At 35.3% G+C, this 21,076-nt stretch overlaps 1 protein-coding gene across 2 annotated transcripts in view; it reads left to right on the top strand.

Moving 5' to 3' along the window:
• Window positions 1-21,061, top strand: part of LOC110372403 (uncharacterized) — a 562,146-nt gene extending 541,085 nt beyond the window's left edge. For both annotated transcript variants that reach the window (XM_021329080.3, XM_021329083.3), the window contains 5 exons: window positions 3,640-3,775; window positions 14,595-14,743; window positions 15,024-15,124; window positions 16,190-16,294; window positions 16,444-21,061. In XM_021329080.3, coding sequence (XP_021184755.1) covers window positions 3,640-3,775; window positions 14,595-14,743; window positions 15,024-15,124; window positions 16,190-16,294; window positions 16,444-18,987 — 3,035 coding nt within the window. In that variant the 3' untranslated portion in view covers window positions 18,988-21,061. The remainder of the gene's footprint in view (window positions 1-3,639; window positions 3,776-14,594; window positions 14,744-15,023; window positions 15,125-16,189; window positions 16,295-16,443) is intronic.
• Window positions 21,062-21,076: the final 15 nt, after the last annotated feature.

The raw sequence follows: 21,076 nt of genomic DNA, 5'->3' as shown, positions 1-21,076 counted from the left end.
TAATAATAGGTGGTCGTGAATAAAATGGCATTGAGTTTTTATATTTTCGCAAAAAAAAGGTTAATTTGGGATACTCTGAATGGCAATTTCCGGATTAATGTTGCCTACTGTAATTTTTGCTTGTGCCGACACTTGAAGCTTTTTTTCGTCGAGGACATTCCATCTCATTCCTTAGTTTTTAAGCATTATATAATATATATCATACATCTTGGTTACATAATGTTCATTATTACAAATGGTACTAGACAATAACAACCACATTCTTGTAACTAGGACATCTTATTTCTGAATAGGCTCGCATATTCGGTATCCGATTACACAGAAGTATCTACTGTGATTGCTAGGTCAAAGATCGCATAGTGAATAATTAATGTTCAGTTACTAGGCCAACGAATATTAGAAGCAATGAATCTTTGTGTTCCAAATACCTACAGAACTATTTTCGATCGTGTCTAAATAACAAATAAGATAAATTTTCTAAAGCACACTAGCGCCATTGTCAAAAATGCCACTTCAACACAACCTCATTATCCCAACCATAAACAAAACATCAACAATGCATTTTAAAAATGGAATGCTGGCGTTTGAAGAAAGAACTACTTTCTCCACTCTATTTAAAAAGTTACGCTTAACGTTAAAAGAGTTATTGAGGCCACGGATAAAGAGTTTGTACTTCGTAACGGTAAAATATTTTCTATAATTTTAGAGTGGATGAAAAACACTGTTGTCAACTGCCTGTCAAATGGCGCAGCTATAATCGTAATGGGTTTTTTACGGAATGGTCGATGGCTGACATATTTCAACATGTTTTAAATTGCTAGTTGCATTGACGTTTTAAAGAGAAATCTTTAGTCATATTACTGTACTACAGGACAACAAAGACATTGTTGTACTCTGAATATCTTACGAGTGACTTGTTGAAAGCCTAGCGATGTTTATACTTCGATAAATCAATACCTATACGAGTTACAATAAGTCAACGAACTTATTCATGACACATATGATGATGTAATACTTTTATCAGCTCCTGGAAGCTAAGTTTGCCCTCCATAATCCATTACAGATAAATCATAATGTCAATATTTATATTTGTCATCGATTCTTCTTACCTTAACATACGTGTAAGTAAGGAATGAGTAAGTCATCTAAACTATAGTTAAGTACAGCGTTCGTTTCCAAATTTCAAGTCCTCTGATATTACACTAGGTACTAAAAATAGTTGAACTTTAAACATAAATGATCAGATCATGCACCACTGGCATTAAAAATTGGGTTTACAAGACTCTAAATTAACAAACTAGGTCAAAGAACAAAGAATGCTTCATAAACAGTAAACATTGTAATTGAACACTATTGACCTGACGGTTAAACAATGGCTTTTATCTCATTCCACTGAACTCTAAATTCGATAACCTGTGTGAACAGCAAATATTTCTAATTTGATGTGTTATACGATACTGGCTGTATGAGTTCGTTTCTTTGTCTCTGGTTATCGCGATTTGAAAATGGAGTGTTCGATATTTGATTGAGCAACGGCTTTTTAAAGGGCGCGCAATCCTTATGCAGACCTTTGCAAAAATGTCGTCAGGAATTTAGTACCGTTACGCGAAGATGTAAATAAACGTATTTCATAGAAAACGCCACATGCCACAACTTAAGTATACATATTCGTTAATTACTTTTAGTAGAACGCTTGAAGAATAAATTATCTAGATATGAAGGAATGACGTCAAAGCATACACTTATCATTTTCTCTGAACCCATTTCATACATTCATTTTAAATGTTGGTTACAACGTTATCGAATATAACAAACGCGATCGAACGCGCCATTCCAATTTCAAATCCATATTTAATATTCTTTATTCAAATATGACATTTGATGGATAATTTCCGCCATGTTTTAATAATTACGCGGCCATTTGTTTCAATTATATTTTTTGGTTCAGAATCACATTTGAATAATGATTCAATTAATAAATTAATTTATTGGTAATTAATTATGTGGAACTTAATTTTTTTCTGTTCCTTTATATTTCTTTTGAATGCTCATGCTCATAAAATATGAGTGTGCAAATTTTCGTTAATTGTTATTTACCTTGTACAATATTAAACATTTCGACGTTAATTATTTTTATATGGCCGAATTCAATTACTGGTAAGAAATCCGTAATAAAAGGTAAATGATAGCTTTACCTATATATATACCAAAAACTACCTCAATAAATATCATTACTCCTCTGTGGGAATATTTTCCAGCATATTCTATTCTATTTCATAGAATAATTAAAATCCACTATCTGAAGTTCTATTTACATATTTATTTCGTCCGAAAACCGAACACGTGTCGAGAGCTATCCAAAATATATCTGCGGGTTTTCATTAAAATATCGCAAGGTTAATGAATTAGTATCCTTGTGCGGGGGGTATTACAACGTGTATAATAAGTACATACACGTACATGTAACAATAATCAGGAGTATAATCATCGGCAAGGATATTGAGCCCTGACCTTCACCTGCGCTGAAGTGATTTATTGGTTTATTGCCTTAAGTTTACAGTGCGCAAAGAGATCTCCACTCTTCCGCCGAGAGCTCATTATCCGTGCCGATAACTATACCTATTACAAAATGTCAACCCAGCCGTCAACACTCCCTCACCTCCGTGTCACCTGCGTTTCCAATATTCTATATTTACTAATAGGAACTTGACATTACTTGTATGGGCTTAATTCCAAAATTCTAACTTTAGTAATCAAATCAAAAGATAGATAGAATATAGGAATGGCCGTAAGACGATTCACGCTGTGACGTGGCCGCGCAACCTAAACCCGTTTGCGTCAACTAACGTGGAGTGACAACCAAGAATAGTAATTACATTGAAATCTAGACTAATTCAGTGAGTCAACTTACTTGATTGACAAACAAAGTGTGTTATTACGTTGAGGTTACACCCGCCAACCACGTGTAGTGTGAATATTTCGTATTAAAAGCCAGCCAGTTAGTCTGACACCAGTCTTTATCAAGGGGTATTGGGTTACCCGGGTAACTGGATTGAGGGAGTCAGATAGCCCGTCGCTCCTTTACAAAGCACTGGTACTCAGCTGCATACGGTTAAGCTGGGAGCCGACCCCAACATAGTTGGGAAAAAGGCTCGGAAGATGATGATTGTTCTTGTATTATCCATCTTAAACATAGTCTAAATCTAAACCAAGTTTGACATGAACCACTTCGAGCAAGACTGACAATTCTGTTAAATATTTCCAAAAAAATCACTGACCGTTTTTTATAGTCTGTTTTTTAATCTCGTAGACGTATTTCAGGATGACTTATTGTAAAAAGTTACGATTCAACGAACCGGTATCGTAAGTACAACACTGCACCACAGAGCTAGCAAAATTATTAGAAAGTTTGACATTTTGCAAGTGTCAATTTAGTCTACGAGATTAAAAAACAGACTATAGTGCAAATGACATTTGCTGTCAGTCAGAACCAACAGCGGTATTTTTTTCTTGACAACTTCAAACTGACAGCTGTCATCTGCCCAAGCTGTCATTCTGTACACCTTTAAAACCGAATAATTATCACACATATTTTTTTTCTAATTACAATATTTAACATTTATTTTCTTTTCTTTCCAGCTGATCCGTTGCCAGGCAAACACGTACCGCTAGAAAGCTATGAGAGCGAACTGGAGCGGGAGCACGCGCTTCCCACGTCCGTCCCCAACGCTGACATACTCAAGACTAACAGCAATCCGACGTACCATAAGCCGAGGTAAGCTTGAATTAGCTCTTCTTTTAATTCGTTGGTACTTTTAAGGTAATAAAGTAGCTAGGCCTCTTAGTAGCAAAGCCGGGCCTGCGGAGTTGTTCGAAAGAGGTACTCTGGCCCGGGCCCTGGGAGGAGGGCATGAAGGGCTCCAGAAGAGACAAAGACTTATTTTATTTTAGTCAGTAAAGGCACTCTCATTGTGGGTGCAGCAGGAAATCGTCTGGTGTTTTTTCACATAAAAAATTGTCTTTGACAGTTGCAGTAGGTAGGTAAAGGTCTAAACTCAAAACTAATATGATTTTACGTAATTTTCTTATATGCCTCCTAGATCCATCCTACTATCTAACCTGGGTATCTAAATAAACTAAGCTATCGGTAATAAAAGGGATATAAATTGTGAAATCACTTTTTATTATACTACATTTTAGAACTAGAACCGTAAACATAAAACCACGGACATACGAGTACGTTCCTAATTACGCTTATCAAAACATTCCACATTAAAAAAACAAACATTATCGTTAAAATTCAAAACGGAATGACCGCTAATCGTAATTTTACGCGCTGCGTAAAACGTAACGCGGGATTTTAACCGGAACGCGTAAAAAGGTATATTTCTCACGGACGGTTTAGTTCGTTCTAATCGTAAAATTGGCATAACCTAACAGTATCATTTACAAACGATTAGTTTTATATTAGGGTTGCCAACGAATTAAAAAAAAGGAAAAAGCATCTAAAATAAAATGCCTCCAAAAATATTAGGTAAAGACTTTTTGCTTAGAAATAACAAGGTAGAAAGTATAATTACTCAAATGCCCGCTGAAGTAAATTAATTAAATATTTTTCATTAATTTGACTAGGATACATTTCAATGAAATGCAAATCAATTTATTTTAAATCAAACAAAAAAAAAAACAATTAGAAACGAGATGGTATTTTTTATAACTTGAAATACATAATATTAAATTGGACTATCTAACTTATTAACGGGTAATCAAAAATTAAACAGTAGCAACCCTACTTTTACTACATACAATAATTGACTCTCACAAAAACAAATTAATTGCTAGTTTACTCGCATAACCGGTTCAAAAACATTATTTTGATCACAAATTCACATTTCCCATGATTTCATTAATTTAATTGATTTGACAACATTAAACTGAGATTTTATAATCTAAGTTTATAGCTTGGTAGTCACTTATCTGATTATAGCATGAAAACATATAATTATCGGGTGATAAAAGATAAAAAATTCATCGTGGCTAAGTCAAAGCCATCATCATAACGTTAAGCAACGCTTGGCTCCGTCGATCTTTGGATGGGTGACCATCTTGTCATGACGAGTTCTTCCGTGTTTTAAAAGGCACGATAAACTGGTGGTTCCCGGCTGTCATTTGAACATCTTTGGCAGTCGTTACTAGTCAGAAGCCAGTAAGTCTGACAACCAGTTTTTTAAAGGAAATATCGGGTTGCCCAGGTAACTGGGTTGTGGAGAACACATAGGCAATCGCTCCTTGTAAAACACTGGTACTCAGCTGCATCCGTTTAGACTGGAAGCCGACCCCAACATAGTTGGGAAAAGGCTATACAGATGAATATATAAAAAAGTTTGTAAAACATTAGCGGTGTGGTAGCCCATTCATGTATATTAATTAGTAATTTGGTACTACTAATCTTCATTTGCGAATAAAATTTAGATTCGCTACTAGATAATGATTTCATCTTAATGTGGCTGATCAGTTTTAAGATAAGATACTATTATTACAAGCCATTCAAGTTTTTTTGTCACTATGAATAATACGTTATACCTATGATATAGCAAAACAAGTGCGAGTCGGACTCACACACGAAGGGTTCCGCACCATTATTTATAAAACGGACAAAAAAAATATTTATTTAATTCTAGTTTTCAGCATTTGTTCTTATAGCGGCAACAAAAATACATCGTCTGTGAAAATTTCAGCTCTCTAACTATCACAGTTCATGAGATACAGTCTGGTGACAGACGGACGGACGGACGGACGGACAGAGGAGCGAAAACAATAGGGTCCCATTTTACCCTTTGGGTACCGAACCCTATAAAACTATTATATCAACAGACGTCATTAGATAAAAATTTGACAGATTTGAAAATACTTTCCGAAACTACAATTTAACAAACCATTTTAACCAAAACCCAATTTTCAGAAAGTTATAATTTAACTTAAAAGACATTATGTGTCTTAATGTACCTTTTTACGATGTAACTTTGAAAATTTTGCTTAATTCCAACGTTTTTTAATTTCACAGAACACTGAAAAGATCGGTCCATTTGATTTTTAGTGGGTTTTTATTACTGTAGGTTTTAGACATCTGGTAATTGTCAAATGTCTTAATAAATTGGGTCTTGAATGAGTATCGGACTAAATTAGGTCTCAGCTGAAATAGTTTTCTTAATATACATTAACGACATTCTGTAATAAAAAATTGAATCTGTTGTTTGTTTGTTTACCTGGTTTTCATAAAGACACATTCACAAGTAAACATTAAAAAGTATGTGTGATAGGTCCGGAAAAACAATAGGATTCAAACGCAAAGTTATTTTTTTATTTTTTTATATTACACGTAGATAGAAGCTCTTTCGAAATAACAAGCCATTTACAAGGCCCCATGGACTGTGTCTTATTGAGAAGAATAAGTATGAGACTTCTACTCCAGTTCTCCAAAAATACCATCCCATCTTATAATAAGACCAACCCGCGTTGAGCGCACGTGGTGATAAACGTTCAATCCTTCTCCGTGTGAGAGGAGGCCTGTGCCCAGCAGTGGGACAATAAAAAAGCTGATGGTGATACAAAATTAGACTTTTGACACACTTCACCATCACGAATTTCCGAAAATCGACTGCAATAATTACGACATTGCAGAAATCCCCACGCGTGGCCTGGCTTATGTAATTACTAATTACGCACACAGACGAATTTCCCTCTCCCATAGGACTAACACAATATCGTGTAATTAGACGAAGCTCGGCCGTGTCACCGGCAGGAATTATCTAACAGCTTTATACGTAATTGGAACATTAGTATGAAATTATGTATAGTCGGGGAACTTTAAAAGGTACTTGTTTTTCTCAAAATCGGAATAAAAACGTCTTCCGATGTCTGTCTTTACTTTTCGCAATATCAAAAACTGTTGAGCAGATTTCCGTGTGGTTTTTATCATGAGATGAAACGAATCATATGAAGCGCTTTGGTTATATGCCTAGCCTTTTCCCACACTGTTGGGGTCTGCTTCCAGGCTTATCGGATGCCACGGAGTACCTACTAGTGTTTACAAAAGCGACTTAATATCTATTGTAGATACTTTTCTCATACATAATATTCAAGTCTTACAAAAGTCACAAAAACCAAGCATAAAAGTTTTCTACCATTTATTTATTCGACTTCACAAACCAGAAACATCGGATCGCCAAAATTCCAACAATAAGAAGAAATAACTATAGCATAAAGTACTAACATAAAAGTAAAAAGTATTTTCTTTCACTCAACACCGATCAATCAAATGTATTGATCGAGAGTTCTGTGAACGAACTTTGAACAGTGATTCTCAAAGTTTACTTGACCCCGCGTAGGATCGTGTTTTGAAAGCGGGTGATGCATCGGTTATAGTTTTTCGCTGATGTTTTTACTTTAAAAATAAGTTTTGAAGTGAGGTTTTGTGAATGAAACTATGTTTATATAGGTCAGAGTATTAATAGAATATAACATGATGTAAATATGGTTGGAGAATCTTGACTCGGGACTCCTGTTAATTTTAAATCCGTGTTTGGTTATAATGTGCCACAATATTCTAAACTAGGTGTTCCTAGCAGTTTTACCCGCGTCCCGGGGTAACTTCTTCCCGTTTCCGGAAAAACATAACCCATGTTCGGCACAGATAGCTTCCTAACAGTCAAAGAATTTAAATTGCCTATTCGATTCAAACAAACAAAGAATAATCTTTCCTCTTTAAAAATACTTTCAATAGGAGATATGAAATGGACATCTAGTCACATTAGGTACTTACAAAATACTTTGAGAATCACTGTCTAGAGACAGTTAAAAGCTTCATTGAACTTTGTTAGTCAGAATGGCGGATTCATTTGAATGAAAACAATTTTACAATAACAGTGCATAATGAATTGATCCAAATTATTATAAATGTTCTGTCGTTGTTTTTGTCATCAATTATGAAATATCTGAAATTTTGGTACTTACTAAGAATTCCACGAGGCTTCATTTATATAACTACTAACTAGAAATGATTGAAAGTTGGTTCCTGTTTCCTGGAAATTAAAGCTACCTTACAGGAACTATCGCATTTATGTTATAACTATATAGCTGTTCCCCGCAGTTTTAGCGAGAGAACTGATTCCTGCACCCGGATAGAGAATAGTCTATGTCCTTTCTTAGTATTTAGAATATCAGTATTTTAATTTTTTAACTAAAGTTTTAGAGTGTAAGGATGACAGACAGACAAGAGTGACTATTGCATTTATAATATTATATATACATTACATTATGAATAATACTAGTACTTATTAAACGTGGAACGATTAAAGTTACCTTAATTTATGCAACAGCAATTAAAACTAAGTTTTAACTTCTTTGTTGCTATTCGTTGGTTTTCTTTGAGTTTTAATAAAATACGTGACAATAAAAGTTTTATAAGAATTAAGGTTGGGCTATGAAAACTGAGGACTATTTTTTTTTTCGTTAATACATACATCATTATCTCATCTGCCTAGCCTTTTCCCAAATATGTTGGGGTCAGCTTCCAGTCTAATCGGATGCAGCTGAGTACCAGTGTTTTTCTGCGTTAATCATACAATAACAAAAGATAATGATGATTTTTTCATATATTTTTTGGCATCTAACATTATATGTTTTTTTTACCCTTTAATTAATATATTCTTCTATTCATACATTAAGCCTTTTTAAAACACAGTTGAACCCTACTTTTTCCAGAGGTCGTAAACCAGTATATGCCCACATATTTGGCACTTGATCAAGCCATATCTTTTGATAGCAAGCTTTATAGGCAAACCGTAAGATGGGGCCTAATGGATCAATTTTAGTTTGTTCATATACATAGTTATGTAGAAGTTATTGTGAGTCAAACATTTTCTTGAGTGTGTTTGGAATATTATGAAGTTATAACATTGTTTAGAAAGTTCTCATAGGTAAGTTAGTTAAACAGATTAGTTAGACAAGTTGAGCTGTGCAAAACCTGGTTAATCCATGGATTTGCAATACTTTTTAAACATTCATCAAATACATACATATCTCAACCTTGCTCATGAACAACTGTACCTATTTCTGGAAACTAAATAAAAATCTGTGCAGAAATTTTTGAGTTTTTCAAGACTAGACAGACAGACGCGACGAAGAACGTTTTATAGTAAGTATGTAGAGATTATAGTGGCGACCTTCGGAGATGAATGAACTATTTTACAGCCTACGATCGAGTACTCTCCGCAGTTTTTGTGGCCCCAAAAATTACGACTTCTAAGTCGTTGGTAAAGTCTCGTTAGTACGATTATGCAAATCTGTGAGAGTTATAAGGGACACGATTCACGACTAATCGTGTTTGTAATCTGTTTAGCGATTTCGAGATGCGAAGAATTGGCAACTGTAGGATGCTGTCAGAGCTAGGAAGACTTATGCCCATTTTCACCAACAAATACCTAAACTTAAGGATCCCCTGAGAGCATTTAGGGAACACTTAATACGAAATTCGTTTTCACTAAAGCTTAAGTGTCCTTTATAACCTTTAAGTCTCGGGAGAACCCTTATTCTAAGTGACAGTTAGGGAAACGTTGAGAGATTGTTGGTGATAACGGGCATTAGTATATTATCATCACCATCATCAGCTATTATTAACTGTGGCATTTGCCTTTTCTCATACAGAGAAGGATTGGGGATGAATCACCACGCTCGCTCAATACAGATTGCCTTCATACTTTTCAGATTATTATTCTTCTACATACACATATTATTACATATTATTATTTACCTGATTTTCTATATCAGTGTCTTGACATAAGTATTTTTTCTTGCCTTGTTTCTTTCATGATCAAGAGGAAAAAATAATGGATTATATAAAAAAATTAAGCCTGGTCTTCGACGCCTTCTCTGTATGATAAATATTTAAATATAGTCATTCTGACTGCCAAAAATAAAATAAAATTGGCAAATACTCCAAAGGATATCTCTCCTGGCTTACACCATTGGAATCAGCGTTGTCATTTGTTTTGACAGGAAGGCATTAATACCTCAATCATGCTTAGGGAGTATAAAATAAGGAATATCAAGCGAATCCGCGCTTAAATCCTATACGGAAATGTATATTTTGGTTTTATTTTTTGAGTTAGCGTTGATGGGTAATAGATTTATGTCGATACTGGCTGCTTTTCCCGTGGTTTTGGACTGATATTTTTATATTGCAGTAAAAGATTATCTGATTTAAATCTAATCATCATCTACATTGGACATATCCCCGATTTAGTTTGTAAGTCGTAACTTTTATAATAATCATATTAAAGTGAGTTTGGTTGTAAAGCTTTATGGTAAAACGGCTGAACCGATTTTGGCACGTTAAACTGTAGGTCCCGGCTGTCAGTGAATATCTTCGGCAGTCGTTAATGGTAGTCAGAAGCCAGTAAGTCTGACACCAGTCTAACTAAGGAGTATTAGGTTGCCGAGGTAACTGGGTTGAGGAGGTCAGATAGGTAGTCGCTCCTTGTAAAGCACTGGTTCTCAGCTACATCCGGTTAGACTAGAAGCCGACCCTAACATAGTTGGGAAAAAGTTTCGAGAGATGTAGCTAAACCGAATGAGATGTTTGGTATGAAAAGCGTGTTACCCTGGACAAGTTCAGAGGCTGACCACGCAGGGTGTAGATGGAACCGCGAGTATCAGCTAGTTTCGTATACATTAGGAAATAAATTGTAAAAAACAGGTGTGGGCGCGTAGTTAATTGAATAACAAGTTTTTTTTTAATGAGCTCATGTCATGTATTTAATGAAAGCTTTCCAAAACAAGTTTATTTATGTGACACTACAATATGGGAAATAATTCTGTATTTAGGTAATCTAATATTAAAATCAATTTAGCATTTTAAATTGCAAATATCACAATAAAATAATGACTGATTATGTCTGTGGGACTGTCTATTAAAACTGCTCAACCGATTGAAACGACACCCAGCAAAATATATATTAAACCATGTTATATCTGTCGGCACATAAAATAACCCGAGCCCATAGCTAGAATTATTATTAAACATCGAATCCAGTGATCCTATCTTTAACAAAAATACAAAGACAATACAAACGATACCATAATCATAACATACCATAGACAACCACTCTATATCAGTTTTCCATTTAACATGAATTCTTGCGTCACCTGCCATGGGGTGAACGGCCGTAATTGACCGTAATGATATGAACAAAGCCATAAGAAAGGTAACAAATATCACTACGTACATTTTTACATAGAATTATGTAGACAGACTAGTTGTGAAACATTTATAATATAGTAAACCATTTGTCATTTAATGCTGTATGTTTTCACGCGTAAATTAACTTTCAATGAAACCCTTCCGTAAGTCACTAATAGTAATTTCTTACGGAAGTCAATTACGTATTTTTTACGGAAGCAAACTCGATTTCTTTCGGAAGCAAAAACTATTTTAAAAAAAAAAACGTCCTTATTCTTGAAGACTGGCGTCTCTCAGTCTCAGTTTAAACTACGGTATTAAAATATTTTGAGATATAATTTGAATACTCTCAACAAAAAAAAACAAGTCGGATCAGTCTATTATCTCAGCCTGGATCTCAGACTGCAGGCGATCATTAATCTAGCTGCATTGTTCGCAATTGCAAGAAACTCAGTTTTGTTTTATTGCCAAAACAAAACTTGTTTATGTTCCCGGTTTTATTACAACCCGGCTTGTATGAATTGTTATTTGTATACGATTTACATGATAAAAGTTGAATACAATCCCCCGTTTCTAGTAAAAGTAATTATGATTAAGATTATTTGATAGTTTTAAGCGTAGGCGTTAGAAAATTATAGACACTACGATTTTAATTTACAAATATCGTGATCGCCTTTCGATATCAATAATAGCATCAGCCACTTCAAGAATTTAAATTCCTGTATTCCAAACATAAATTCTTAATTGTATCTAAAGGCAGGCTCAATTACAATATTTATCTAAATAGCCATCTTGTTAAAGATGTTAACGCCTACGAATTCGCATTTAAATGTCACAATATTGACACACGTTTTAAAATGTAAAATAAAGTAGTAGACTAGACTTGCAAAATCGTTACATGTTAATGTTACTCGAAGCGCCAACTAGTGGCGAGTAGCGGAACTAAATTTGCTCGAAACTTAATTAAACGTCCGCAAATTTTATCTTGCAACCATCTTATTGTGTTTGCTTTAACTATTTTTATTATACTGAATAATGTTTTATACTATGTACTTAGTTAAAACAATAGCCATTTAATTGGGGCTGAGTTTTAAACTGATAACAATCCGCATTGTTCTGGTAACGCCATCTATTAGCAAATGGCACGAAGTAACTTAAGGAGATTACGCGCAAAAATGTTTTGTTAATTTTACTTTGATGCTTAATTATGTGTGGGAAATCAGTTTCTATTTTTTATTTTTTATTTATTTATAAGTTAAGACATATTATTTAAGAATTGATTTATGTACTATTTCAAGTTGATAAAAATGGATACCGTTTTGCCAAATTACCTACCATATTCCAACAATTTTACCAGTGACATCAACAGGTACTATTCACTATTAAAAATCTAGATTTTTTCATACGGAATCTCATTAAAATGCGGTTTGCGTACCGAAAATAAAGCGAACTGAATGGCATAGCTGTGGCACATTGCCAATTTTTGTCATTTCCATAGCAGACTGCGATTTAAATACTGATCTCTTCACCAAAACAAACAGTACTAAAATAAAGGTCTTTATAAACTGGTTAACGGCTTAAGGTCAACGACATTTGGAAAAATATTCGCTTATACGGTATTGCTATAATAAAATTTACGCTCCAATTCGGGGTATTTAATTGCCTTTTGAAAACCAACAAAACGGATATTTGTAAACAATTTTCTTGCGTACAATTCTGGTGTTTTTGTATGTATAAACGTATCAACGATATTGTTAGCTTGGTATTTACTGACTCCACTCGTTTTCTTCAAGAATAGTCATCGATATCTACACTAATAGTGTTTAACCGACTTCCCAAAAATAAAGCGATTCTCAATTCGTCGGAATAAAAGATTTTACCTGATTAACGGGCAGGTAAAGACATGAACAGACAAACTTATTCGCATATACAGTCAACTTCAGGTCAGTGGTAACAGTTTTATAGGAAAATCGTACTTATTACTATTGAGTTAAGCTGCATGGCAGTTACCACTGATGTGCGGTCTACAGTACCTATGCAATGTTATTTAGATTCATGATACGTCTATGTCTTCAAGTTTCTAAAATAAACCGCGACGAATTTTACTTAGAACTAGTAACATAACGTTAACACGTTTTTATGTTTCCCAGAAATGTACCTATACGTAATAAGATACACACACATTGCATTTGTTTAGGTACACGTAGAAATATAGGTATACCAACTGTTTGCCGCGGTTTCACCTCGTAATTAACGTAACTCTACATTGAAGATTCAAACTTTTTAAGTTCCAATATAACTTTAGGAGTATACATAAATACAGGTTTTTTTATCAATATGTAAGGTAAAAGGCAATTTAGGACAATGACATATTCTTATTTGAGACGAAAATCTGATCTTCAGAGATTAGGTATCTCTCGATAATGGATTTCCTTGGAGGCTCAATTACCGATACATACAACCTTGTATGAAAATACTTACATCTTTTACCTATGTTCATACCCTATCAAGTTACAAATGAGTTGAGTAGGTATATTAGGTAGTCTCCTGTTGGTTTTTAGTTATGAGTTTGGATTTTGATCTCGACCATATGAAAAAGACCATGTCTAAAATATGTCTTATACAACTAGTAGGTTACCTAGTTTAAACTATTAAAAAAAATACAATTCTTGAGACGACACATAAAAAACAACCTTTAGGTACCTACTCCTTTGATATCATCGTGTCAACATACTGTTTTATTCCCACATTTTAAAGTAAGGCTACTTACTTCTGCTATTCCTCTTATACACAAAAGCGTTATAATACGATTTGTTGGAGCTGTCTCACAATGGTAGCGATATACTTGTTTATTTGTGTTGCTTGCGTCAGACATCTGAGAAACTTAGTTTTATATGCATCGCGAGGTATTTTAAAGGAATTGGCAACATGCTGTATGTTGGGTATGCATTTTGAATGTTGTATTACGTAATATGGTGTTTGTGTTTCGTGTCAATGTACTTTAGAACTTCTTAACATGATAGGTACCTATGTTTTGTTTATTGAAAACTAAGTAGGTACTTAAATTAGTATTTAAATTAGTTGAAGTAAAGATTGCTTGGTGAGGAATGTGAGTTTAGACGTTGCCGCGTTGTTAGCTCATAGTAGAAAAGGTATCTTTGTACAAAATTTTATGTCTACTTTCTTATATTGGTTACCGTGAAAGCGTGACCATACATGACTTTTTCTTACTTTGATGAAAACCTATACTTACAAAGGATTTAGAACATACAGGATTTCCTCCAGGGGTTGTCATGGGTACTTCACATAATTATTATATTATTATCATTGTCTCATGTCTGTCTATCTTTTGCAGGCCACCGCAGCACCACGGCGCTGCTCTGCTGGCCGGGGTGGGGGGAGGAGGGGCGGTCCCCTCGTACGCTCCCCCCGGCAGAGCCTTCTTCACACCCCCTCTGCCGCCCGAGTACAGAAACCCCTTCGCTGACAAGCCTACACTTAGAGGTAAGATAATGAAATTAGGAGCTTTTGTATTGTGCTGGCTGTTTCTCGTGGTTTCACCCGTCTTGTGGAACCTACTTCTCGCACGTGGAAGAAAAGGATCCCATATGTTATTCTGATATATAAGCTATGTTACTGCTTAGTTTCATCAAAATCCATGCAGTAGTCCTTGCGTGAAAGAGGATCAAACATACACACCAACTTTCGGATGTATAAAATTGGACTAGCACAGAAAGTTCTTCTCTTACGCGCCATTTAATGTAAATTTTCTTCAAATTCACAGGCACAAACACAGATGGGAACAACTATCTCAACAGGCGGCCTATCCCTCCGCCCTCACTCGGCCCAGGTCACGACAGGATACCTATCAGACCTCCTGGACAGGTACGCACTTAAATTTTAAACTAAATTTTCATGGATCTGGATAAAAAGTACCTAAGCACGTACGTGGGGTGTGACACATATTTTCCACTAGTTTTTTAATTGTAATTCGTCTTTTCTTGTGTTATTTATAACGACTGTTATTCTCTTTTTAATATTATTTTTGTTTATTGATTGTAAGGCTGTGTCACACGCGTGCGTGAATAAACGTATTTTCTTTCTTTCTTTCTAAGCATAGCCTCCCTCGATCAATTGGTTATCACTGAAAGATTTTTCAAGTCGGACCAGGTTTTCTTGAGATTAGTGCGCGCAAAGAAACAAACTCTTCAGTTTATATAGCTACTACCTTCCGCCTGTGACTTCGCCCGCTCCGAGTTCGGTTATATCGCGTTTCCAAGACAACTCTTCAAAAGTCTGGGATGAAAACTGTACCAAATTTTATTAAAATCAGTTCAGCGGTTTAGACGTGACAGCGTAACAGACAGAGTTACTTTCGCATTTATAATATTAGTAGGGATATGTGACGAAATTGGAAGACCAAAATTACTCAACATTTTAATGAGTTCAAAAATCAAATTCGCCGATAATAATCTGGTCCCTTCTCCCGCGTGTCCATATATTATGTACGAGTAAGAATTCGCACGGCCTCGTTAGTCCATTGTTGAAAACCGAGCTATTTTCGTGTGAGTAATTATCGGAAATGTGGCACAATGTGATATTTTTGGCCCAAGTTAATGAGGGACAGCTTTCGTGGTTACGTTTCAACAATGTTCTAAACAAGTCCTCGTGGTCGGATTTTGTGTGAATTCTATTTCACGTCTTGTGTTGCGTGAATTGTGTTTTACATTGTCCGTCTGTGCTATCGTGCGTAGTCTTAATTTGGGATATGTCCTATTTTGTGATATCGTTCGGAAAAGAATACTCAAGGAATGGTTCCGATTTCAGAAAATGAAGTTTAGCGGTATAAATGTGATGATGTGCTTAATAAATACCTCAACTTAAATTTAGATTTACGTTACAGTATTATTCTTGGAAGTATACTTACATGATTTTATTTGCATTTTTCAGGAGACTTCATCACCCCAGATGCCAGCGCCTCCACCCGCACCGCCCCTGCCACCGGCGGGAATCGAACCACAAAAGAAGAAGGCTCTTAACACGCCTAGCCATAAGGTAAGAATCAGCTTACAATAGGATAAGATCACAAAATCACAAAAGAAAAACAGATTATAATTCTTGGTTACATATTATTAAGAACATCCTTTTTGAAGTTCTCAACACTCCTATTTTTATAACTAACAATAAACCCTTTCTCTTTGCAGCCGGATGAATTAGACAGCGACGTTAAACAGCCGGGGACGGATCAGGCGAATTTCACAGACTTCGTGCCGAATTCGCTCAACATCCCGACAATATCCAGGATACTGTCGGGCTCAAATGGAAGAAAAGAGGACATCCCAGATGTTCTCCTAAGAACAGTTACTGCTAAACCTCAGCACAACCAAGAAAAGACCTCAAAGAGTGACATCTTCGTTACAAAAGAAGTAGGAGTCACGTTGAGCGACTCAAACAGGGATTCGTCAACCGAAGGATCGGTTTTAGCAGTCCTAGATCCAGAAATGAACAATCTAGATAGGCCTTTAATTGTAGACCAGAATGGAGAAACAAATACGAGGAGAAATCTTCAGTATGCTACTAATAAGCAAACAGAAGCCAACGATAGCAGAAGAGATGAGTACACTCCTGCTACGACTATTGGTTTCGAGCTTAAAGACCCCGAAATGTCGACAGAGAGGTACCACAATCTAGCGAATGTGAATTCGGATAAGAAAATCTTGAAGCAAGATTCAAAGAACTCGGGGCCGGTTCAGAGGCCAGGGGCGGCTTGGCCGTTCGCTTGGAACCTCCACATTTACTTAGTGACAGTCATGTTCACGATACTGGCGGTCTACTCCATCTTCAAGATAGTCTGCTACAACAAATACACACATTTGTTTACGCAGTACTATTTCATAATACTCCATTTAATTTTGGTCCTTGTATGTCTCCTAAGAATCTTCTACATGTGTTACGATCCGTATAATATCAACAATTCCCTTCACAAATTCATTAGTGAAATACTTCTTCACGTCCCAGAAATATTCCTTAGCATAGCTTTCGCTTGTATCATACTATTCCTGCTAACAAATAGTATTAATTTTAAGAATACCTGCTGTTCATTCCTTTTACGACCTAGAACTATAATTTTAGGAGGCAGTCTACACATACTGTCCTGCATAATGTTGCATATCTTTGAAAGTAGTAATACAATAAATAGAAATACGCAGGGCGGCGAAAAGAGGGTATTAGGTCTTACATGTCAGATAATATTTATAATAGTATGCCTAACACTAGGTCTCTGCTATTTATATGTATATAAAATGCTCAAAACTGTTTTACAGAAAAAGAGTCATACGTATATTAATGGTTTCCAAAATCTGCAGCACGCCATTCAAATAAAATTAGCAACTGCACTACTTTTTATCTTGATGGCAGCATTGCAGATTTTCGGTATCTTTGGAATAAATCAACATAACATGACCAAGTTCGACTGGTTGCAATGGGGCTACCAGTTCTCTCTGAGGCTTCTAGAGGTAAGTATAGTTGCATTAATCTCATGGGTCATAAGTCTGAAAGTTGGGATAGCTCTGCAGCATGAAAAGGCTGACGGCCACAAAATATCAGGCCTTGGTCTTTTCGCTTGCGGAGCTGGTTCCAGCAACGAACAATTCGAGTCAGATTACCCTGCGATTTGCAACACAAACACCAACCTCCATACCTACACGATGAGGACTGGAAAGCCAATTTACGAGACAACTGGCCACCATCCAGCCATGCCTGATCCATGCTGCGGACCGGGGATAGACCATCAGAGATTCCAACTTAACACCTTGACAGGAAACTGCGATAACAATTCTGGGACTGAGAATTACTCAGGCCATAGTTCTATTGCAAACGCAGGGCATAGTAGCTCTACGGAATCGAGCAACGCGACTTCCAGCCAGGGCGTTACTAACCACCTGATCAAACACCATCCGAACATGGCTGGATATAATGGCATAGAGTCTGCGTCAGACGACCACTATTCGAACTGCGATCCAGCCATTCAGTCCCTTCAGGGCGATGATCCCTTAGACCACGAATACAACGTCATCCAATACGGAAGTAACAGTGATTTTATCAGAGACATCAAGAACCAAAATTACAATGCAGGGTCGAACCGCAGTTCACACAACTTCAAGCACATGTCTTATGACAGAGTGTCGTCTAGAACTAATAGCAATCCTCGGAAAAAGCACAGAGCAAAGAACAAGAACGTTCAGAATTGCATGACGATGGGATATGACTCCGCGATTGGCCATCACTACCATCAGCCGCATACGCCTGATGAATATGGCAACTACAACACGGAAAATGCCTCTTACCACGCTTCTGGTATCCAGACTTTGAACCCTAACAGGAGTTACAGTAACGACCCGTGCCAACAGATCAGGAGTTCGCAGCGTAGAAATTCGCCGTCAACCTCCATGGTTAACTCTAGCGGGAGCCAGAAGCGTGGTAAAGGCAACGGGTTCCCAGATAGGCCTAAGTCTACTGACTTGTACGGGTTTTCAGAAGACCCCAACGAGAGAGGGTACCCCTGTGCGTTAGGAGGGACGCCTCAACCAGCTCCTAGGAACTGCAGTTACGAGGCTTCGTACTCCCAACCCCAGGATGAGATCCCGCCAGAGGCTGAGGGGAACAGCATGCTGGTGGCTCAAGACGGATTCCTGAGGATCCGTTCCATGAAGGATCCGTCTCCAAACCCTCAGCCTTCGCATACCTGATTTACCATAAATCTGTCGTACACGACAGAACTCAGTTTTTGATAAAATAATGACTGTCTGGCTATATTGAGTGTCAAGTTTATATTGATATTATAAGTAAACACTTGAGCCAGTAAACTCTTAGTGTGATGCATTTAATTATGCTCATTAAATGAATGACAAACAGGACAGTGAAAAGTGGGGAGTTAAAGTATGCCTAAATAAGGCAAAACACGCATTTTAAAGCTATTTTATTTAAGTAACTTAATTAAACTTACTCTGTACAGTTCATATTGATTTCTTTTAATTTCTCGACTTACTTAATTTCTCTGAGCAAATATTTTTACGTGAATAAACGTACCATTATGAGAATAATTTTGTAGCCATGAACCATTTGACTTTAACGAATTAAATCAATGTAAAATTGTAAATGTTAGATGTAACACGACGTAATTAAGATAATAAATTGTAACGGCCTTTTGTAAATAGCTAACTTTTTAGTCAATACGGTCTATGTAAAATATATCTTCTGAGATTTCGTTTGACAAGCGTCGTTTGAATTCTACTGTAAGCGTGTAACTCATTCTGCAGAGTTATACTAAAGTCTGCATTTTGCGTTGCAGCTCAAAATTCGATTATAATTTTCCACTTAGACTTAAGGCACTTAAAGTTACAGAATCCTAATCCGTTTTAGTGTTAAATAAAGAATTAAATGTATGTGATATCAGTAAACATTTTATTTGAAACAATCTGTCCATATTTAATGTTAAGATGATTATCAAAATAATTCTAAGTATTTAGTACAGTTTTCAACATTGGTAATAATGTTGCATATTGTACTTTATTAATTTTAGAGATAATTTTAATAAATAATTGCAAAATGGTGATTGAAATACCCTGGTAATTTTATTGAAATTATCTTTAAAATAAAATTTTGTGTTTTGTATTCTGTTATGTCTGAATGTCTATGACCATTACAATTTTATAAAAAAAGATTTATATCAGTTCTAAATATCCTGTGTCCCTCATCATATCCATAAAATATTAAATTGTCATAATTATAATTGCACTGTTGTAGTTACATGTAAATTATTTAGCAGGTGTTGAAATCTCTGTACGAATTAAATGTTTTAGCCTGATTATCTTAATCTTACCATATTATAATTCTCATAAATAATATGGTGAAAAAATACTCTGAATTTCCCCCAGTTAACGCAGACTAAAATAACAATAGAAATTGCAATTATTTTAGTGATGACCATGCATTCTGCAGAGTTTTAATAATTCTGCAGAGTTCATCCGCATTTTATTTCAAATATACATATTATCTAAGCATTATAAACATTTTTTCTATTCCTCTAAAAATGTTTTACTGTTTTCACTTGTAAACTCTAATGCACGGACTTCATGACTTGCCATTTATTAAAAAAAGAAACCTTTTTGTATCTGTTCAATTGAAAAGAAAGAATGTTAAAAGCACGATTTAAAATATATGTTGATATAATATGACGCCACTGGGACAGTAATACTGGAAAAATATATTAATTTCGGAAAATATAATTTGAAACGATGATCAAAACATTTTTTTCTAAATACATTTACTATTTTCTGGGTTTAAAAATATCATTACTTTCAGTGTTACTATCCCAAAACATTTTTGTTAAAAATAATGAATGTTGCCACTACAATAGATAGATAAAAAAATAATTGTATAAATTAGACAAAAGAGCTAAAGAATATTTATTGATAAAAAAGTACCATCTCACTTGAATATTGTAACGTTATTTTGAGATAAAAAAAAAATATGAAATAAATAATAATGTTGCATTAGAAAAGATGCTCATTTAATTAATTCCTATGTAAATAAATGTAATGTCTAAGTACATAAAAAGTATGGTGAAATAGCAGCGACCATACATGCCACTTTTTAATTTTATTTTTTACTATTAAGTGTATATATGTTGGAGGTACTGAAGTACTTCTAACGAAATAACATTGAATTTGTTGTAAAATATAGCGTTTTTTTTATATTCCCAAGACTGTACGTATTAATCATCTAATATGTAAAAATAAATTCGATAAACGGTATTGAAAATTCATTGTTTTATTT

The sequence above is a fragment of the Helicoverpa armigera genome, chromosome 26, assembly GCF_030705265.1.
Source record: "Helicoverpa armigera isolate CAAS_96S chromosome 26, ASM3070526v1, whole genome shotgun sequence".
In the NCBI taxonomy this organism is placed as follows: domain Eukaryota; kingdom Metazoa; phylum Arthropoda; class Insecta; order Lepidoptera; family Noctuidae; genus Helicoverpa; species Helicoverpa armigera.
The sequence above is the reverse complement of the archived record's forward strand: the minus strand, read 5'-3'. Positions and strand labels throughout refer to the sequence as shown.